The sequence below is a fragment of the Manacus candei genome, unplaced genomic scaffold, assembly GCF_025592945.1.
Source record: "Manacus candei isolate 608988 ecotype Guabito, Panama unplaced genomic scaffold, ASM2559294v1 h1tg000028l, whole genome shotgun sequence".
Classification (NCBI taxonomy): Eukaryota; Metazoa; Chordata; class Aves; order Passeriformes; family Pipridae; genus Manacus; species Manacus candei.
The window spans coordinates 16426051-16449274 of NW_026138076.1; the positions used below are offsets into that span (position 1 = coordinate 16426051).

The 23224-nt window shown below is 39.2% G+C and overlaps 1 protein-coding gene and 1 long non-coding RNA gene across 3 annotated transcripts in view; one reads left to right on the top strand and one right to left on the bottom strand.

Annotated features, from left to right (window-relative positions):
* Positions 1–14731, bottom strand: LOC127472360 (uncharacterized). The gene is made up of 3 exons (XR_007904977.1): positions 14617–14731; positions 2056–2195; positions 1–1971 (listed from the first exon to the last, which is right to left on the bottom strand). It is a non-coding gene; the product is annotated as an uncharacterized LOC127472360 (long non-coding RNA).
* DCTD (dCMP deaminase) overlaps positions 14679–23224 on the top strand; it is a 19580-nt gene continuing 11034 nt past the window's right edge. Inside the window, exons 1-4 of one of the 2 annotated variants that reach the window (XM_051790468.1) lie at positions 14679–14980; positions 16262–16310; positions 18939–19052; positions 20449–20584. In XM_051790468.1, the coding sequence (XP_051646428.1) occupies positions 14694–14980; positions 16262–16310; positions 18939–19052; positions 20449–20584 (586 nt within the window). In that variant the 5' untranslated portion in view covers positions 14679–14693. The remainder of the gene's footprint in view (positions 14981–16261; positions 16311–18938; positions 19053–20448; positions 20585–23224) is intronic. The other variant, XM_051790469.1, reaches the window with a different exon arrangement.

The following is a 23224-nucleotide window of genomic DNA, read 5'->3' on the forward strand; positions in this document are numbered from 1 at the left end:
AGTTTCTCTGGTGCTGTGCTCACCTGCTGTATGTCCCACTGGGTGCTAAGGTCGACAACTTCCATCTTCCATAAAAAGAGTGCGTCAGAAATGGAGGTGCTATGAGTCATTGCCTCCTGTTTCCTTTGATGGAAAAAGTTTAATGTTCACAGTAGGAGTCTCTTTCCCCTCTGATTTGGGATCTGCGTGGGTTTTCTTACTATAGTTGGCATCCTTCTCATTGCTGAAGTCTGAAATTTGGCCCACAGCCTCCTACAGCCCCTTTCAACATAAAAAGCCACTGATACAACAGGGTAGTTAGGCTTTTACCATATAAAGTGTACACAGACCACGCTCAACCTAGTTAGGCAATACCCACTTGTTCACTAGATGATTTTCATAGAACACAAACACACACAACCCAAAAAAATTAAAATGAGGTCATGTCAAGACAAGTCCAGACAGCTCCTGAGACCCTGCACTGTCAGGTCACAACAGAGTTTCTGGCCTTTTACTTGTATTGGCAAAATCCTATTTACAGAGCTACCTCTGAATGCACTGAAAAAACAATACAGTTAACAGTGTCTCACTTTACCGGTACAAGGTCTTTGCTTTTCTGGGCCTTATCCTCCATTTGGGAGCAAGAGTCACACCCTTTGGAACAACTTTTCCTTAATCATGCCCCAAGGCCTATGTCAGACCAGGCTGAACGTGCTCACAATGCCCTCACATAATGTGCTGCCTATAAGCCACCCCTGAAGTCCTGCCTTGGTGGTCTTTTTTTCTACCTTTAGTCTTACCATATCCGTAGACATATGCATTTAGCAAACCCTAATTCTAACCCGAACTCAAGTCTTTTGGAAATCAAAGTAGGGTGTATTGACCATCATCATCATCTCCATATTAGCCACACCCTTTACAGCTCCTTTGAAACACTTTTTATCAGAATTGTAAAGCAGTATTTTCCTCAACAGAATGCTAACTCTTCCCAAATAAATCAGACCTACCCAGATGTCCCCTAATTTTGTTTTTTATCATAGTTTCTAGTAATTTGCCCAATACACATCAGACTTAGATTCCTACTATTTCCCAGATTTTCCCTGGAACCTTTTTAAAGAATTGATGTCACATCTGCCGCCTTCCAGAAGCAAGGCAATTTTAAGCAATAGGTTACACCCTGCAGTGAGTAATTCAGCTCTTTTGTCCTTGAGTTCCTTTAGAAATTTGGAGTGAATACTATACGGTCCTGGTGATTTTCACTTTATCTATTTATTCCATAATCTCTTCTACAGTAATTTCAATTTCAGACTGCTCTTCAGACAAGTCCCCCACCAAGAAGGGTTCCAGTTTTGGAATCTTTCCAGTTCCTTCCACAGCGAACACCAATGCAAAGGGTTCACTTAGCTTCTCTGCAATGACCTTGTTTCTCTGAATACTCTTTCATGACCTGAAAATGAACTTGCCATACAGATTCTAGCAAAATTCCTGCCTCTGATGTGTTTTGTAGCGAAAAGGATTATTAGTTTTGATTCCTTTGTTAGTGATTATTCAGATGCTTTTTTGGTCTGCCTTATCATGTTTTCACATTTAACCTCACAGGGTTTGTACCTCTTTCTTCTTGTGTCATTGGAACATAACTTCAGCATTTTCAAAGATGGATTTTTGCTTGTAACAACCTTACTTACCCTGCCGGTTAGTTACACCAGCTTCCTTTTGCCCTTTCTGAAGTCGTTCTTAAGAGAAAGTATGTATTCCTACTACAATATTCATAAATAGGTTCTTTGGTGCCTGTACAGAGTTGAGACTCTGAGCTGCCCTTCGCTTCCTTGTAACAAAATATGTCTTTCTTACTTCATTACTCTTTTTTGAATTAAAACAAAGCTGTGGAGAAGAAGTGCCTGGATGCACGTCTCTTGCTGTTCTCTGATTGTGATCTTATCTAGATGTTGTTGAAGCAGATTCCTGGCAGGGTTCCCTTCCTCAGAGCTGGGTCTGTAGAGAATAGAGAAATAAAAATATGGGGAGATATGGGGGAATAATGTGCATGTGCTGTTCTAGGACTTTCTGTGTACTTACCTGCCCTTGTTTTTTTCCCCCTAGTCCTATGGATAATTAATTCATGGAGTTGCCTGTGCTCCTCTCCCTCATAGCACTGTCGGTTTCAGGGAACAGTTGTCCCCATTTGTATTTTTGTGGCGCTCCTACTGACATCCTATCTGGAATGACAATGGTAATCAGAGTGATGCTCTGCACAGTAAGGCTACAGCTATATGTATGCCTCAGGCGTCCCTGCTGAAGCACCAGGGACAGATCTTCGTGATATCTCTTCAGTGACCCAGCTGTGTCATGAGTCTGGCACACACAGGGTCAGCAGGACCAAAGGGAGTGGCTCAGTCCTGAGGCCTCTATGCAGAAGTCAGTTGTGAAGATTGCAGTGAATGATTAAGAGACTGAGCAGAAGGAAGATGTAGGGTTCTCCTCTCATCAACTTCACATAAGAGACCTTGTATGCCTTGGCTAACTCAGATGCCAGTCAGGCTCATAAGAAGATCCATTGCTCAGGGCTTGTCTGAATCATACTATACCCTTGACTGTCTGGTCTAGGAAATCCGTACCATGTCTAAGACAGTTCAATTACAGCATTAAAAAATCAATGACTTTTCAAAATAATCGGGTGTAAAAATAGTAACAGACTGGGGTTCTTCTCACTTTCTTTTCATGGTACTTTTTAAGAACTTTTGTTCTAAGGTTTTTTAGTACTCATATTTCTCCGCAAACTAATTCAGAAACCTTTTGCAGAAGAGCTGGAGAAAAGCTGAAAATACTTCAGCCAAAAGGTGAAATTCAAAAGTTTTCTCTATGCCATGGCGCTTTCCAGGTGATGGAAAACAGTGAGAAAATTGAAAGCTAGGGTCCTGCCTACTCTTTGAATTTAAAAAATATTGTCAAATGTGAAAATAAACATGTAGGATTAACCCATTCTGGCATATTCTAAATTTAGGATCAAAGAGATAAGCTTGTCACAGTGGGGTCCCACAGAAGTTGGGGAGATAAAATTCCTGAGGCTTTGATCAGCTGTGGTTGATCCTGAGCTGTCATTCAGTGGTTTATATCCCTGGAATATATAGTCATGGTTACAGTATGTTTGTCCTTTAGATCTCTGCTCTGCAGAAAGTAAAGTATTTTAAGCTCTTTTGTAAGATCACAAATAAAGATTAAGATCTTGCATAGCATAAATACTGGCCTTTATTTATTTGTTCTCTAGCAGTGAGGCACCACTATTATGGGTGGGATTTCTCCTTTATCAGTACACTTGCTATATCCCATTTCCAGCACTATCCATTTTGAGCCATAGCTATCTCACTTATTTTTGTTCTGTGCATTAGTATTTGCCAGCGGGTGGCCATGAGTACAACAAAAATTCTGTGCAAGCAGTCAGTACTTCTGACAAGGTTGTCTTGGTCCTACTGCTGTTGAATTATCAGGAGAATAGAGCAGAAAAACATTTTTAGAAAGCTGTGTTTGATGCCAAGTGGAAGCAATGACTACCTCCATCAAGGAACCTTTCTGTACTGGGTACCTGATGCACTACAACTAGCGAAATATAAATGATTTTATTAATATTTTTACAGCTTCAAGCTTTGAGAATAAAAGCATTAGCTCTTATGGACCGCAGTAGTTCTTATATAATCTGCAGCTCATTTCAGCAGCTATCAGCTTTCATTTGTCAGCTCTGAAAAATTGACAAACTCAATCCAATGGCTGTTATTGACTGCAAAAGCTGCTATTTTCCTGGTAATTATCTTAGTTCATGCCACAAGTCTGAATTTAAGTGCATAATTCAAATTCTTTTGAAGTTATATGAGTCTTTGCTGTTTTGTTCCTCTGCATTATGCCTGACAAATTTAGGGACTATTTAATATTTCTAATTTTTTTTTAATCTACAAGGAAATTATTCTTGTCAAGCTATTCTGCAAAAAAATAGTTTTGGAGTAAGAATTTACTCATGGAAGCACATTGTTGTATTCGCATAAGCAGAAATTATGAGTCAGCTCCCTTTTCCAATAGATTAAGATTTGACTTTATTTGCCTTGTTATTTTAGGGGCTTTCAGATTCACTTAGTTTACTTTGAAAAGTACTTAAAATTCACTTTTAATCTACAAAATCTAAAAAAAAGTTTTTCTGTTAATAATAATTCACATTTTCACACTAACATTTATTGGTTCAACCTTTAAGAAAACCATCAACTATCAGAAGATTGGGAATAAAATAGTCAGAAATGGTAATTATGAAAGCACCATGGAAAGAAGAGCTTTGATAAACTAACAGTATAAAAGTAACCGAGGGGACAGTGGAAATTAATGTTTGATAAGGATAAGGGAAGTGGTCACAGCACCAAGCCTGACAGAGTCCAAGAAGCTTTTGGACAATGGTCTCAGGCACATGTTGTGGCTCTTGGGGATGGTCCTGTGCAGGGCTGAGAGTTGGACTCGAGGACCCTTGTAGGTCCCTTTCAAGTCAGCAGATTCTGTGATTCTGTGATTCTCTATATCTGGAGTTGCATTTCTTTGCAAAATTGAGGGCAAAATTATTTCTTTACAAATATTTCTGATTCTCTAAATTTGGAATCAGAATAATGTCAGAGAGGCTGCTCTGTTATTAAAAGACTGAAAAAGAGACCGCTTTTTTAATGATAGAAAATCTAGAAATATAGCATTCTAAACATGGTAAATGGTAGACACTTCATTAGGTGAACTTTATTTGCATAAAAATTGAATTTTAAATTATCTTGAAATGTAGGCTTGTAAAATGTAGCAGGGTTCAAACATTCCTGAAAATGAGTGAGGTAGATGACATGATGAAAACCAATGGAAAGGTCATCTTAGACTAGGACAGATCAGAGGACCACAAAAAATTGTTTTAATATAGTGCATATATATGTTAATATAATATATGTAGTATGTAAGAGTCACTTTTAAGCTAGTGATAGCTAATATTATTTTTGTTTTGAAAAGACAGGATAACTCAATAAAATTTTTACTTTGCCTCTGTAGTTGGCACGATTGTGACTGCAATTTTAAATATTGTTCTCTTGACTAATAAAAGGTTAAACAATGTAAAGAGCAAGGGGGTCAGAGTTCTGGACAATTTTTTGCAGCTAATTTCTGCAAATGCATCACTAAGGAATTTATCTTGGAAGCATAGGAAATACCACAGACTACACAAATCTGAGACTCCAGCATTCTACTGCCTGCTCCCTGAAGTACGTGTAAACATTCTACGGGATGCACTAATGAAATAAAACATCTGTGGGTATATTTTCTTCCCATGCTTTAGGTAATTTATGTTTGTTTTATAACTTGAATCATGAGAGTTTATATCCCTCATACATTTTAATACTATCTAAAATAACCCTTGCTATTCTTATTATTCATGTAACAGCAAAATCTTTTATTTAAGTCCTATTTAGCTCTTGTCTCTAAGATGTCTTTCAGACATGAGTTTACAGGTTAATTATGTATCAAGAAAATATTTCTTCTTATCATTGTTTTGTGTGTCATTTTTTTGTTTTTCAGTGTCTTGTACAGTGAAAGAAGGTTAATAAAGACATATATTTTACCTAGTCATAAACTTGATATATGTCTACCATGGCAGGATGTCATCTTATCTCCATTTTCCCCCTAACATGGAAGCATTTAATTTCCTTTACTGCCTTCCATTGCACTGTTTCACCTTCTGTTGTATTCTTTCAAATCCTGGGAACAAGAATACTGAACACAGTATTTAAGAGATGCTGATGGGAATGTGTCATCTTGCAGTGTTTCAGAATAGCAGATATTTTCAGAATAGCAAAGATATTTTATTTTTAATAATGTTCTGAGAACATGAATTTCTCCTTGCCTTGGCCAACAAATCTAATTCTTGGGACTCTCCTCAGGACTGGGTTTATGTGCAATTGTCCACTAGAGTGCAGGCTGAGACCAACAAACTCATTTTGTTTCTGTCATAAACTGACTTTGAACCCAGGTGTCTTAATGTAAATTGTTAGTACATTAAAGCACTGCACCTTCTAGCTTCAGCTGTGAGTATATATACTGGTATCAAACTTGATGGATATAGCTTGTGAAGCTTAGTGACCTAAGGTGGTGATAATAAAGGATTCTGGAACCTGGATAACATCTTATTCTGTCACTATGGTTTTCTTGCTCTAGTGACATCAACTAATTTGTACTGCTTTATAGGAAATTTCTGTATCTGGCTTTTCAGGTAGTCTCCATTTCCTCACACTGCTCTTACCCTTCTCTGTCAGACTGAATTTCTTTCAGAGACAAAATATTGCTCAGTATTGATTCCACTGTGCTAGCTAATTTCAGGTTCTCATACCACAGATCAGCTGAAGTGCTGTTCAAAATATTGAAGAATTTTCTAACACAAAATGCACAGATAAACCGACCCATATAATATCTCCCAACAAGAATCCTCCATTCTCTAATCCTTTAAAGTCAATTTAACAGACTCTGCATGGAAACATTTTTATTCTAAAAAGTTGTACTAACAAGGGTAGGCAGTTTTCACAAAGCCCATAAAATTCTTATGACTTTTGGTCTGTTTCTTATTTTGCTTGTGTAAGACATTCTTCTTCTGTGGAAAAATGCTCACCCCAGAAGACGTATATACCAGGAGAGAGATTCAGAGTTCTCCTTGCTATTGTCCCTGTAGAACCTACTGAATTTTTTGTAGAAGTAGAAGGCAGTTTTTTAGTTTACTTTCCTGTAAATGAAGAATACTGTATTTCATTTTCCTTTTGCTTCCTCAGCTTTGAAAAAAGTAAAGAACATCTGTTATTTAATTTCTTTATCTCCCTAGGTTTCTGTGAAGATTGATCTCAAAAGACAGTCTTTCTTCAGTACTTTGAACCCTGAAAACATTCTGTTGTATTCTGAGAAATAGGAATTGGATATATCTAACTAATGGCTGTCTCCCCTTTCCACAATGTATAGATCACTCATCTTTGAATTCCTTAATGACTCCTGCTTCAAAAATCACATCCCGATCTTTGCCTTCTTTACCTAATCGTCTCTTTTCTATAGCACAAAGCTCCTCATTTACCATATACTATCTTTGCCATCTGAGTCAATGCCTTCCTAAAGTGAATATGTTTTTATTTATAATGGTTTTAAAGTTACAGGAGCATAAAAAAAATACAGATACAAACTGAAAGATAAAAAAATAATCTTGGTAGAAGCAAGTGCTCAGCTTGGGTTATTTCAGCCTGAACAAATCATCTTTGTCTGATGTAGACAACTAAAAGCAGAATCTCATAATAGGAAAGTGCCAGGAAATATTGAAAAGGAATCATGCTGTCAACTCAGCTTATGAAATAAATTAGGTTTACTAATGGTTATATTTCCCCTCATATCTACAGAGAGAGCACAGAGTTCCCGTTCTTCCAAGTTAGGATGTCAAATGTATTTCCTGACAGCTCCAGCTCACTTTTCATTATTGATAAGTTAGAGCAGCGTGGCTGTTAGCTGCTCTTCTGTAATTAGTTCAGTGAGTTTAGGAAACAGCTGGAACTTAAAAGAGATGAAAAGTAGTCACATATAATATGATAATGGTAGCGGCACCTGATCTCTCTCTGCCCTGATGCCAAGCTAACACTCAGGATGTCACAAAATGAAGGCATTGTGCCTCCTGTCTCATAGTTCTCTTAGTGCTATGTCCTAGGGATGGAGCAGTTATTACTGAGGAAGGGAAATGCCTTTGATGCTAATTTGGGGAATTGGGAATATTGGCAAACTTGAAAGGCAAGTAGGTCAAAGGGATCTCATCATGCTGAGGTGAGATACAGGACAAACCCAGGGTGAGTGCAGAGTTTCTTTTTATTTCTTTTAACTTAGTTTAATTTAGCTAGCTAAAGCAGTATATCTGAGAATCCTGAGATATTGTCTTTCCCCCCTGCCCGAATCCACAGGTTAGCTGAAAGGGTAATTCATCTCTTATCACAGAATGGATTTAGCACATTTTCTTAAAACCTTCCATGCTGAATCCCATAAAAAGATGTAAGAAAATGATTCTGCATAGCAGCTCTTATAGAAGATTTAAGTATTATCACACTGTAGTAATGAAATCTAAAGATACAGTTAAGATAAATGACAGGAAATTATACATAAAAAAAGGAAAATTCTCTTCAGAGGAAATCTAAAGCTTATCATAAATGAAAAAGAATTTGAGAGGAACAAGAACAAATTTGGACAGAAATTTCACTGAGGTTATAGAAGACAAACACAAATGGAATTTGTATCAGGAGAAGAAATAGAAAGACTACTAACAGCAAACTAGTTGCCCAGATAGGAAGGGATACGTGTATTCAATATTATTTGTATGGAAGAGTAAAGGTTTCTGTCTTCAGAACGTGTCTGATGTAGTGATTACAGGTAGTGTTATTGTCCAGTTGGAGTTTTTGCAAGCTAACATACTGCAACAGATTTTGGGACTTGAGGAAAGTTCATGGATGTAGTGTGAAAAGCTACCTCATCATGATAGGAAAATCATACCAAATCAGAAGGGATGGAAATAGAAAATAATCTTCTTAGATATTAAAAATAGCCTTGAAAAATAAGGGGAAGGTAACAGAAGAAATAGAAAGCTGTGAAGTATGTAGGCAGGTGCTGGGTACAGAAGCAGCATGCCAAGAAAGTGAAATTTTATACTGAAAGCAGAAAATTAATTTGTCACTTCTAATTAGGAAATATCTGTGGTCATGACCAGTATGGGTGGGCAAAGAAGGTAATTCATATTTTGGAAGAAAACACTATGATTGCCAGAGGATTTGCAGTCTGAGACTTTGTGTTTCAGTTTACTTTCCAAAGGACAACTTCGCGAAATTATCTGGGATTTCCAGTTTTAAATGGAGATAGGAAAAAATATCACGTGCAATATCTTCTGTTTTTCTAGCACCCATTTTTGTCCTGTTATCCTGGTTTCAGCTGGGATAAAGTTAAGTTTTTTCTTAGTAGCTGGTACAGTGCTGTGTTTTGTATGAGATGTAAAATTCTCAGTATGAGAATTGTACTAGCTTACATAAAACAGGGAATTTGGATGCAAGGGCAAGTATGAATGGAACAAGGAGTTTTAAAAGTAGAGGACTGGTCAGAGACTTAGATACAAACATTACAGAAACACAAACAGAGAAAACATCAGCAAATAAGATACAGAAAGAACAAATCTAGCTGGAGAATATACTGATACCAAAGAAATAACTATGTGATCAAGGTACTGCAAAGACAATATTTGCCTGTAACTACAACTGTCAATCTGAATAAAAAAGAGAGCTGTCAAAATTAGGAAAGCACCGTATGTCTATAAAAATTTTAGGTGAGACGAAAAATAGATGTAGTGCTAAAAATGGATCAGAAGACTGTTTTAAGAGTATTATTTATATACTCATTTGTGACCCCAGTCAGAATAAAGTGCAAAAATTCCAGATTTAGGGAGTTAGTAAACTGCACAATTTTGAGTCTAGAAGACTGAGAATGTGATACTCAAAATAGTATCTCACTTGGACAGGAAGGAAGAAAACTTAAATTTAGCACTAGATTCTAGTTTTCAAGGAACAGATGCTATAGAAAGGTAAGGTACTACACAAGCCATCAAAATTTAAGAATAAAGAGAAGATTTCCACTAGGACATGAAAAACATAGAGATGTCTTAGTATTGCCTTGATTCTGTCAGGGATACTCATCAGGCACAAGAATTTCTGGCATTCATTGCTTACAAATCTGCAAAAAGGTAGGCATCTAAACACAAATTACAATGTCCTGAATTTTATTAGCTGAGTTTGAAAATACTAGCTTTTTAACAGGCTTCTATCTGCCCCTAATTTACCATGATACCATACAATTTGTTTTTCATCATAGGCTGGTAATAAGTTGCATTTCTTACCATCTTTATCAATAAGTAGTTACAAAATTATGTAGTATAAAGAGTTACATGCTCAAGTTAAAAATCCTGTAGCGATTCTGAAATGCATATGGCCCCTGTACAAAATGCTACAATATGAAAATTTAGCAGTTTTTTGCAGTTCTGTTAAGGGGCTGGTTTACTAAAAAAATGCTGCAGCTAACCCTGTTTATGTCTTCTACCATAGAGGTTCCAAAATAGTATTTTGTTCACAGTACAAAGCCTGACATTGCAACAAATGTTTTTTGATCAGTGAGGAAGCCATAACCTCATATTCCTGATTAAATTAAATTTGTAGCTGCATTTGTATTTAATGTGGTTTTTGTCTGTAAGCAAGTATAGAAGAGAAAGTTTAACTCAGGTAGAAATTCCTGTTTGGAAAAACATTTAGAAGATGAGACTTGCCTAAAAAACAATGTTCTTTAACTATGAAAATTATCTTGTCAATGAGCAGTTATCATCTGAAAGATAGGTAAGAACCAGATGTTAAGATATAAAGACATATTGTCATATTTATTTATCTGTATTTCTCTCCAAACCTAGTAATTAGTTTCTGAAAAATTCACTCTACTACAGAAAAAGAAAACAGCTTTTAGCAATTTCTTTTTACTTTTCCCTTAAGTTTTGAGTGTGGTCTACCAAATTGCATGCTCCATATCCTGGCAAATAGCAACCATTACTCTCCGAGCCATGACTTATACATATGGTACATTTGAGGAGAGATCTTGCTTGCCAGCAAAGTTAAAAGAGTCTGTTGGCAAGCAGTAAGAAGAAGAGAGGGTCTGGAACCTGGGGGTTCCTGAAACTCAACTTAGTTTGCTTTTATCAAAATTGACAAAAGGTAGATATGAATGTTTCACAAGCAGGAAGCTAAAAATATAAACACCTTGACAGATGGTTATATATTTAGCATGTCTTTCATACTTGTATCGCTCTTCATTAATAAAAGCATCTAAAGTATTTGTAATCAGCTCAGATTGTTTATTGATGTCTATAGAGCAAGGTCATGATAATCCATGCTTGGGACCACGTAAGGAAATGAGACACAAAAAAGATAACTTATAAAAGACTATCTGAAGTATTCCAGTCTTCTTGACATACATCCTCCTTCTGTGGAACCAGAGAGTGTTAGATACAAAATTAAAAGAAATTTAGTCTATTTGAGTGCACGTCTGTCTTAACAGGAGCTTTGAGTAAGAGCCCTCTAGTTCTGTCAAAGAGATCTGAATGGTTCTGAGACAGATGAAGGGTGCAAATAAGCTTCCAGATTGCAGAGTTTATGGAGAGGAGGATTCAGACAGCAGATCCAGAGTAGCTGCTGCTTTTGCAAAGCAGGCAGCTGCCAGAGAAGTCTTATGGAACCTGCCAGGCAGCATGACTGCCCCATACCTGTAGCAAGTCAAACTACCTACCCTCGGCACAATCCTGTGTTTAGACCACTGGATCCTGGTGAAATCTTACCTAATCCAGGTGTAACCTACTTCCCAAGTGTGCTTGAAGAAAGAGGCTGTAATGTCAGGTACGTAGCATATTGTCAGAAGAACAGTCACAACTTGGCCACAAGAGAAGTTTGCAGTACAATTCTTTGAAAAAATGTAGGGAAAAATCAAAATGTAGCAAGGTTTCCAGAGGATGTGTCATTTAGCAACCCTATAGGAGCAATCTACTAAAATTCCACCAAAAGTTTTCCTCCTCAGGCCATATATCACTGTTGTATTATAAGAAATGCTGAATATTGTTAGCCAGGTTTTTGGGGTTTGAGGAACGACAAGACAGAAGAGTCAATAATGTTTGAAAAATTTAAAAAAAATAAAAATTTGTCATTTTACTAGATTGAGATAGAATCATAGAATCAACTGGGTTGGAAAAGACCTCCGAGATCATCAAGTCCAACCCTTGATCCAACACCGCCATGGTTACTAGACCACGGCACTCAGTGCCTCATCCAGTCTCTTCTTGAAGACCTCCATGCACAGTGAATCCACCACCTCTCTGGGTAGCCCATTCCAATGCCTGATTACCCTCTCTGTAAAGAATTTCTTCCTAATATCCAACCTAAACCTCCCCTGGCACAGCTTAAGACCGTGCCCTCTTGTCCTACTGCTGGTTGCCTGGGAGAAGAGACCAACCCTCACCTGGCTACAACCTCCTTTCAGGGAGTTGTAGAGAGTGATGAGGTCTCCCCTGAGCCTCCTCTTCTCCAGGCTGAACAACCCCAGCTCCCTCAGCCTCTCCTCACAGGACTTGTGCTCAAGTCCCTTCGCCAGCTTCATTGCTCTTCTCTGGACCTGCTCCAGCACCTCAATATCCTTCCTGAACTGAGGGGCCCAGAACTGGACACAGTACTCAAGGTGTGGCCTCACCAGCACTTCCCTGGACCTGTTGGCCACACTGTTCCTGATCTAGGCCAGGATGCCATTGGCCTTCTTGGCCACCTGGGCACACTGCTGGCTCATGTTCAGATTCCTGTCAATCCAAACTCCCAGGTCCCTTTCTGCCTGGCTGCTCTCCAGCCACTCTGTCCCCAGCCTGTAGCGCTGCAGGGGGTTGTTGTGGCCAAAGTGTAGGACGCGGCACTTGGCCTTGTTGAACCTCATCCCGTTGGAATCAGCCCAACTCTCCAGCCTGTCCAGGTCCCTCTGAAGAGCCCTCTTGCCTTCCAGCTGATTGACAATCCCCCCCAACTTGGTGTCATCTGCAGAGCTGCTGATGGTACACTCAATCCCCTCAACCAGATCATCAGTAAAGACATTAAACAGGACTGGGCCCAACACTGATCCCTGGGGGACACCACAAGTGACTGGCCACCAACAGTACTTTCAAATTATTATGGAAGCTTATTTGCCAAGCATGATGAAAACATCTAAGTTTTGCATTTCAAAAAATATATCATTCTTATGTAATTTTATAGAAAGTTGAAAACTCCACTCCGAAATTAAAAACCTCATTGCTTAGTAATATAAGTAGTTACTTTGCAAAGTATATTTTTTTCTTGTATAATAGGAGAGAAAGAGAAGGGAGCAAGAATCTTAGTTTGTTTTTTGAGAAATGGGAATTGTATTACTTTGAGTTTGGTTCTGGCTTGTTTATAGGTGTTAGCCGGAAAATGTGATAAGTTCAGAGGAGGGGAATAGTTTGTAAGAACTCCAGTGCTCATAGAACAGAAAATCATTCACTATGTATGATCAGCACAAAAGCACCAAATTTTAAAGGTTAGTAGGTGTTATGGTCTGTCCTCAGAATCCTAATTATGAAAAATAACAAATTTGGCATGGGTAATTGCAGCACTATCTATTTTAATTCATATTTCAAGAGCACAGAAACAGATATACAGACAGTAGAAAACTTTCAGAATTGAATTATGCTATTTTTTTCTCCAGATTAATTAAATGAGTGCTCCATAACTCTCTTCATGATCAGCCACAGTCAGGTCTTTCATTTTACCTCCAGGCTTATGCTTTCCTGAATGATGCTACTTTCATTAAATTTGTTTTCTTTTTCTTGCATTTAAATAGTTTCTTTTCATTCATTAACAAACTGTACATGAACATGTGTTGTCCATATGAAATTGTGATAATAGAAGTCTCGCAAATGGAAATAGCTGTATGTTTTCCACTCTGAGGGCTGAAAAACTTGTCAGTTGAAATATAACAGGCTGCTTTTGCCAAGTTTTTTGGTTACAAATGAATAGAAATATCTGTGAAATTAAGTAACATTTTCATATTTGATGGTTTGTCAGTTGTTTCAAAAAAAGAAAAAGATGGCTAGCTTATACAGCAATGCAAATACGAAAACATATTAGCAGTGTGTTCCTCTGTTTTGATCACTGCAGGATCTCTCTATTTTGGCATAGCTTCAAAAGTAACTCTGAGCATGGCAGGTTCCTTGATTTAGCTGTCTTCTTGCATACATGCTGGTGTAGTAAGGTGTACCCACTCGTTCAATTTGCTATGCATATGGTCAGTGACGGGGACCTATAAAGACAGCTTCCAGGACAGGACTACTATATGCCCAGCTTCCAAAAAATGTCCTGTTTCCAACTCGAAGCATCTTCCTGGATGAAGAGGAGGATTTTTGACCAGGCTGCAGGAAACCACTCTCTCAGTCATATCTGTTGACCACATTCAGACCAATGGTGCAGCTCACACGCAGCGTGAACCCATGGCTTGTGTGCACAAACCCCTCTCGGGGATGCTCTCAAAGGCAAGTGTTTTCCTTTTGTCCATCACTGAGTATGCTGCACCTGTCACTGCCTCCAGTGGGAACCGAACTGGTCACGTACGGCTGGGTTTGGGCAGTTTTCACTTGATGCCTTGCAGCCCCACGGAGCAAACATGTGTACTGTGCTCCCATTTGAGTGCTTCCATAAAGGCAGGCCCCCGTGGCAGCCAGCCAGCCAGGGCAGGGAGCTCTCACAGAAGCAAGACAAACACACCATACCAACATTTTATATTTATTATTATACTGCTTATTTTGCACTGTAATGGACAATATACATGTTCAGCTACCTGTGCATCCTGGGAGACTCCTAAAACCTGGCAGCAGCTGGAGGTATTAATAAACCATAACTCCCTTTACATATCAATTTCATATCCCGAGAACAACAACAACAAAACCCCCGATTTTTAGACATCTTAATATGTTAATGTCAAGCTTTAATGAATAGTATTTACCTCAAGAGCGTGAGCCGGGCGAAAACCCTCATGCTTGTGTCAAAGCATAACGCTAGGAACAGCACCTGTCAGAAAAAATGAAAACTACACAAACAGATATTCAAGCACCCCGTTTACACGCCGCAGAGGCTCCAGCAGCAGCCCGGGAGCGCCAGTGGCCTCCCCCGGGTCAGCAGGACCAACTCCCGGGCGCTGCGGGCGCACCCAACCCGGGGCCCTCCCGCCGGGGCCGGGGCCGGGGCCGGGGCACCGCCGGGGCCGCCCCTTTCCCCGCCCGCCTCCGCTGTGGCGCCAAGCGACGAAAGGAAAGAGATCGCGGCACTGGCGGGATGAGCCGCCCTCAGCCCGGCCACTGCCAGAACGGGTACGCGGGTGGAGGAGGCTGAGGGGCATGGGGGGGGGGCCGCGGGAGGCTTTTCCAAGCTCTTCCCGCCCGTCTTTCCTCTTCCACCGGCACCGTGCTCTCCTCATGCTCCTGCTGACTAAACTTTCTCTGCCCCGGGCCTGGCCGCTGCCGCCCGCGGGTGAGGCCCGCCGCTCCATGCGGCCGTCCCGGCGGCTGAGGGCAGCAGGGAGGGAAGCCGGTGTCCTTCGGGGCAGGGAAGAAGAAGAGGGAGGGAAGGTGGTGTCCTGGGAGAGAAGAACAGGCAGGGAGAGGAGGGCTCCGCGGAGCCGGGAGCTCTCCGGGGCGGCGCCGGCCGCGGCCGTGCCCGGGAAAACCCGTCCCGGCGGGGAGGCGTTCCTTGGAGCCTCCGAAGGCCCGTCTGTTTTCCTTGGGCTTTGTAATCTCCGTGGTGGCAAAAAGAGCAGGCAGGGTGACTCGTGTTCATTATTTCCGGAAATGGAGACCAGCGTGAGCAACATGCAATTAATTAAAGTCAAAAGTGACTGTAAAAGTGAAATACGTTCAGTGAAGGGAGATGTTCTTGTACTGCTCTATTGGGGCTCAGTATTTCTATACAATGTTTATGTTTACAGGTCTGGTGGGTTATCTCACATGAAAATTTTTAATATAGTTAATGTTCAATGTACTGAGTATCGTTTTTCTCTAAGAAAGGTTGATTTTTCTCTCTCAAAACCTTCCCTCCTAGTAAGGAATAGGTAATGACCGTATCTCAGTACCTAAATGAGAGGAAAGGTGAAAAGCCTCAAGTAAAGGAAATGCCACATTTGTTTGATCTAATAGTGATTATAAAATATGAGACTTAAAGAAGAAGGTTGTCTTGAAAGGCAGCAAGAGCCCATATCCTGTTTGGCTTTTGGGGAACAAGAGCATTGCTGAAGATGTTTATTTCTTATTTTTAATACACACTTTATTTTTACCTTAATTTCTGTGATTGAAATGACAAAGTATTGATAGTTGGTCTTTAGGAGTATACTTGATACTGGGGAAAAAATACTTGTGAAATAGAGTTGTAACATAATAAACATGACATCAAAGATAAGAAAGCAGAGGGAAAATTTAAGAAAAGGGGAATGTGTTTGATACTCACTAGTTCTCTGGTTGTACTATGTGTAGCTGACCATCATAATTGTTGTATGAAAAGATTTGAGGTGATATATTCTGTTTTGGGATTCTCAATGAAGTTTTTAGTTATGGTAGGCCTTTTTTTAAGTAGCTGAATGACATTTGTTCCTTTTTCAGATGGTGTTACAGCTTACTTGAAGCCAAGATGGATGAAAAAGAAGTGGAAAGGGAGGCAGTGTTCTCTAATACAGAATCTTTTTCTCTATTTTTATTTGAAATACTGTTTACACAAACTTTTCTATAGACTACTAATTTTTTAAAAAATTAAGTGTTTTTTCCCTCGTGTTCTTCTTGAGCAGTGTTTTTTTCATGGGTTTCAGTTCCCATTATTTTTGTTCATAAGTTCTTATGGGTTATCATAAGGGTAAACCTTAATTGCCTTTTTTACAGCTAGCTGTGGTATTTTCTAGAGTAGCTTTCATTCATGCAATTATAGAACTTGCAAATGAGCATAAAGAAGATGATCAGCTGCACCAAATCCATAAACTTAATTTTCCTGTGTGTGCTTGACTGCTAGCCAAGGCCTTGGCTTCTGCTCAATCAGAAATTAAGTGGTTTATACCCACTTCACAGTCCTGCATTCCTGTGCACTGAGTTGAGGGAATTATCTCACCAAACATGGTGATGTTAAGTAGAAGTAATTGAGTAAGGGCTTTGGGGTTTTTTTCTGTTCTCTTTGATGTAAGCCTTCTGCTCGCTTTTTAGATATGCTTCTCTCCCTGTGAAGTTGGTACTCTGAGGGACCTCCACTTACATACAGTTCTATATTTATTAGAAAAGTAAATACTAGCTTTTTTTGTGTTTTGGATAAATAGGGTTGCTAGGGAATAGTTTAACAAAAGGAGAACTCACGACCTCTTAGTTCAGAGTAGCAGTGTCTTTCTAGAGCCCTTTCCCCAGCATGTTTTATTCACTGTAGTTGTGTTTCATCTCTCTCCAAAGATGTCACTGTGAATGTCACGTAGTTAGGAATGTATTAAACTGATCATAAAGTCCAATGGTGTTTTAGATTTTATAAATCTGGTTTTGTGAGGTATTTTAAATAATCAGTTAGCTCAAAAACTCTTCTGACATTTCAGTTAGCCTGTCAAAGTTCTGTTTGGCGTGAAGAAGTGTGAGGGAATGTCTTCAATCTTTCTTTTATGCTGTGAGCTTCTTGTTCTCTGAACACTTTTTCCTTCTTGGTAGGATATAGCCCCAATCCTTTAGTTATAGTGACTCAAACCAGTTTGTGCATTTTCAGAATCACATGCTTGATTCATGTGTTTTGACAATTGACAGTTCTGGGTATTATTTACACTCTTGTCAAAATATGAGAGAGGTGTTTGGGTTACACCAAGGGTGTGTGTTTCTCCCTCCTTACAATGAGACAGTAGCCTTAAGGATGATCCTCATTGATTCCAAGAACAAGCCAAAATTGCTGACTTGTAATGTGCCACATACAAACTATTCAAACCCAGCAATTTATCTTTGGTAAATAGCACCCTGTAGGTTTCTAAAGTACAGTTTTATCATGTGCTGGCATTATCTTCACTGAAACAGTGTAACCTCTTTATGACAAGCTAATTGCAACTCTCTAATACAGGTTTTTGGTTATAAAAATAATGATTAACTAAACACTTGATTTCTCACATTTGTCTTCTGAAGGGGCTGGTACTAGTGTTGCTAGGAGATGTCTTGTTGTTTGCAGTTACCTGTGATGTATTTTTCTGCATGGCTGTACCTCCCTAGATGGGTGTCTCAGTCTTAAGCTGTAGTCCTTGGTAAGAGGAGCCCAAGAAGAAACGTACTGTGCCCCTTGTATTTTGATAGGCTAGACATTATGCTTGGGATGTTCCATTGGTTTGGTTTTCAAGGTGTAGCAATAATAGGTGCGAGAGTTTGGGGAAATTTCTTTGAATTTGATCTTTTTCTTGAAATTTTCGAAGCTTAGATATGTGTGTGGAGAGGGGAGAGGTGTGTTTGTCTTTCTTCTCTTCGAGCTGAAGAGCACAGAAATTCCCCTGCTGTGTCTTACACAGTCCCAGCACATAAGAGAAAATGATGCATCACCTTTTTTTTCCTTCCTCCTTCCCCCAAATATACCCTTCAGTGCAGGGAAAGAAGGAACCTGTTCTGATGCTTTTATAAATTATATGTCAAGGAAAAGTTCTTGAGCCCATCTCCTGTCGGTTTTCAGAAGGCTTTCATAGGACATAATTTCAAGGGAAACTTAGCAGGGGACTATTGGAGTGACCTTAGATTTTTGGTGGTAAATATTGTAACAAGAAGCAAACTTATGGTGATAATTGTACGGTCAGAAATGAATGACTGTAGAGGAAGCTACCAAATAGAAATCTGGCAAGCACTTGTCATAGGCAGAAGTACAAAATAACTTAGATTAGAGGCTTGCAGTTATCACAGCCATCATAAAAAACATTTTGTTGTTTGGTGAGAAGAATGCCAGTACATGATATACCTGACTCTTAGAAATATGCAAGGTGTTATCTATAAAGGGTAAGTTGCTCTGTCTTGAAATAGCTCAGTGACTCTGAATACCTCAACCTTCTTATCTAAAACGGAAACCCGTAACCGCGCTTGGATGCTTTTTCCCCCTCAAAAGAAAATGTTGCATATGTAAGTTCCTGGAAAGCACGTCACAGTGATGGTTTTACTGTTAAAATATTAGTGCATGTGTGGTCTTAGCCACATTCTGATTCTGGTTACTTTAAACTTGTGCATGTTAAAAGAATAAAATTTGTAGTAACTCTAGGTCTGTGTTGCTTGCTGATGGCTGTTTTTTTCTCTAAACTATAGTTTCAGCAATGAAACATCCTGCAAAAAACGAGAAGATTATTTGGAATGGCCTGAATATTTTATGGCAGTAGCTTTTTTGTCAGCACAAAGAAGCAAGGATCCAAGCTCTCAGGTAAGAAGGCAACATATAATAATAACATAACCTAATCTATATTGCACATCACATCAGATGCACGTGTAGCACTTCCAGGGATTTCTTAATAAAAGTTATTTTAGTGTATAGCTATTCAATTTTTAACATAGTCAGCACTTTTTGTTACAGAAATTCTCTTATTGAGGCTGACCTCGTGTATAATTCTGTGTGTACATTTGCAGCTTGGTGTTTTGTGAATCATCTTTTCATCTAGAAGTTAAAATAACACTTGTATTTTCTTTCCTTTTTCCAATAAATATAGTCACTTTTAGAGAAGGGTAAAACTGCTGAAAGTTTTAGACTGTAATTTTTTAAGACACAGCATTTTACAAGTTTCTTTTCCTTATCTGTTTGTTTGTTTGTTCTTGGGTTGACAGGAGTTTTCTTCTAGTTTGGGTCCTCCCTCAAGATGCCCTTTTTCCCTCTGCTTCACTGTCTGTTCCCATTTTTTGCATCTTTCATGTGCCTCTGTTCAGTCTTGTTCAATATTGATTTGAGGCAATTGATACATCAGAAACATGATGTTCTGCAGGATCCAGTCATCCTGTTAGTCTTCCTTTGTGTGAAAAAATTCAGGAAGCAGATCCCAGAAAAACAATCTGTTCAATTACTCACTGCCTTCTGTATGTTACGGCACTTGGCTCACTGAAGGGTATTCATTTGGGGCTAAAGTTTTGTTACCAAGAGCTAGTTGATAAACAGGTTGTGTGAATTAAAATCAGTACTGTTGCCATTTCAGTAAATAATATAGGGAGAAAAGATAAAAATGGGACACTTTATCATTCTATTGGAAGAGCCCCTGTGTAGACTTGGATTGAAGCAATGAAAGGTGGGAGTTAAAAGGTCTGGTATGTTAGTGCATGTTTGTGTAAACATGGCACAAAGGCTTGTGAGGCCTGCATAAGCCAACAATACTGTCAGCTTACAATAGTGTAAGCCAACAGATATTACAGATGAATATAATACAGTATTTCTGTTCCATCTTTCATACCTTTTCTTTTGCTGCTGCTGCTCATACTGCTGCTGGAAAAGCTAGTTTGGGGAGTTGAACTGACAAGTTTACTAAGGTTAGATCAGTGCTGTTCCCTGAACTAGATTCACTTCATAATCAGACAAGGAACGGTGCTGGCAGGTTGAGATAGGAATGGCATGACCAAAGGGGTAGCTGGGTTGCTGCTGCCCTGATTTATTTTAAAGCCCAACCAATTAGGTACAATTGCAGCCTTGCTCACTAAGTAGTGTGGTTATATATATTAAGTGAAACTTTTATCACTTAAATGAAAATTATTAAATGAAAAACTATTATTGCCTCATCTTTTCTGTTGATATGTGATTTTGCATGCTGTTGGTACTATATAAATCTGATTTTATTTAGGTTGGTGCCTGCATTGTAAATACAGAAAACAAGATTGTTGGAATTGGCTACAATGGGATGCCTAATGGTTGCAGTGATGATGTACTACCCTGGACAAGAACAGCAGCAAACAGACTAGATACAAAATATCCTTATGGTAAGGTTTCTTGTGGTTGACAGTTTAGACTTGTGATATCTGTAACTGTGAAAGTTCTGCTGGTAAAGTATTGATCAGTTTTTTTTTCCACTCACTTGACTTCATTAATGTGCCTACATGTGGTACAGCAGGATAAAAATCAATCTTTATGAAAAGCTGACTTCCTGGTGAAATATGTTCATAAATATTAGCTGTTTTGGATCGGATAGTGAAAGGTTGTAAATATAAAGCAGCTCATTAGCACACAGCTGCAGTGTATGCAGATGATTGCTGCTTCCGTGTGTTCGTCTCCACAGAAATTACAGAGAGCTTATGTATGCAAAACAAATAATTGGGTCTAAAATGCAGGTATTAAAATTGTGAACTCCAGTGCTTGTGAGAAATTTCCATGTTAGGTATCGATGGCATAGGTAATATCTATTACGAAGGAACTGAATTTTGTTTGTCTTGGAGTGTGTGATTGCATTCTGTCATTCCATGCCACTTTTGCCTCATGTGGTGTGCACTGGATCTACCCTTCCATGGGTGGGGTGACTTTTGTTGTTTATTTCAGCCTCTGATTTGATTCACATATATTAAATGGACAAACAGAATGAAGAGCAAGGATGGTTTTGTGGTGAATGTGGTTGAGTGCTGCTTTGGATCCTGTCTTTGTCTTTGCAGTAGGCATAGTTTGGCCTTCTGTAAGTGTCCTTTGATGGGTCCTCTGAGTCTTTGTGCACCTGTCAGCAGGGCTGTACAGTTCCTCCTCTGAGCCTGGTGTGGTTTGCAGGAACCAAGGAGACTGAGCTGCCTCAGGCTTCATGTTATGCTTGCTGTCTTCTGGGCATGGAAATGGAGCTGAGCTGCCTTGTGGTCTGCAACAGCTGATGTTGGGAAGAAACTTTCATTAGGACTAATAAGAGACTGTACAGTCCCTGTGCCTCCTTAAGTCCTTCTTCGTCTTTCTATACTCACTCCAGCTCCTGCTGCATCTCTGTGGGTGAGGCCGATGCAGCAGAAGCCATGGGCACAGGAAAAACAGGCATTAGGAACTACATCCTGTGCTGCATCTCAGCCTGTCCTGGGCGCAGGAATGGCAGGGGGAAGAATAACAAAATAGAACAAGAGCCTTGAGAAATTTTCCCTTCTCCCTGCATGGGTGGGGGGACATAAGCACCAGAGTTCACCTTTTGCAAAGAAACACTGGCTCTTTTCTGGTGTACAGTATTTATCTCTGCCTACTAATTCTGTTTCTCACTTGTAACTTTAACAATTGATCTGATAGAGAAATTAAACTTGCATGAGTTTTGACATTGCCTCACTTCACCCAGAGCTCTCTCTAAAAACCAGCATTACGTTTTCTGTTTTCCCATGGCATTAAAGTGGAAGATGATATGCAGTGGCTCAGCACATAATTCATCAGTTTGATATTTTTGAGTTCTTGAAACCCCAGTACTTTGTCCTTGTTCACTTTACCGATTTATTATAAAACCTCTCATGTTAACTCTTAAGCTCAAGATCATTTCATATTATTTTTCATAAGAGATGTATTCCCAGTACTAGGGCCAAATTTGAAATCTGCTCCAGCCAAATTTGAAGTCTGCTCTAAACCACTGGTTTTACATATGATGTTGTGACAATAGTGGTGCAATTTGGTATGACTGCTCTTTATTTGTAGGATGTGGAAACAAGTGTTAGCCAATTGATTAAATATAAAGCACTGAAAACAGAATATTGATTTTGATTGAACCTTTATGCTGCTGTAAGATCTCAGTTCTGAACTAAGATTGGTGTGGGTGGTCTCTGGCACCTGAGCATGTTCCAGGCACCTTAAGCTGACCAATTTAAACTAAAAGTGCTGTGAAAAATCTTTGTACAAGATGACCTGAGAATTTTACTTCTTTGGTTAACTCTGCCTCCAAAAGATGTGGAGCATGTGATATTTAAAAAATTCACTAACCACTAACAGCTTGGAGAGACAAGTTGATTTCTGGGAATTGGTCTAACTACTGCCTTTCCTCCTCAGAATCTTAATCTCCACCTCATTAAAAAAATCACAACTTTGTAACACAAAGTGTCTGCTGTGATGAATAAACAACCTATTTTGTAATTCACAGATCATTTAAACTCTAGCAGTTTCTTATTAATCTTGATAGCACGGTTGACAGACCAGACAAGTATATATAAAAAAAAAAAATCTGCTTTAAAAAATTTTGGTACACGTAGAATTGCTGCTAAAATCTCATTAAACTGTCATGTTTTCCTTTCTGTTTTTGCTAATCATCACAGTATTTGTGTAAATTGAACTTTTTATTCTTGTTGTTTCCTGACTGGCTTGTTCAGAGATGGTACAAACTTACTGTGTGCTCCATTAGCTAACTGTGGGAATGGTGGCACTTTCATCCCTAGAGCTGCAGTGTAGCTTATTAGATAAAGCTGATAGTAATTGTGCATGTACCACCACACTAAGTTGGAAGGTGTTTTCTAGAGCTACTTTGTGCATCCGTAGTGCTACAGAAAAGGGCTGGGGGAGGATGTGAATGCTGACCTTCTGATCTTATGTAGTGTTGTAGGTGAGGCATAAACATGAGCTCACTTCCCATCTGTTTCGGACCACTCTGACTAGCTCTCTCTAGAACAAAGCCTGAGTATTGCTCC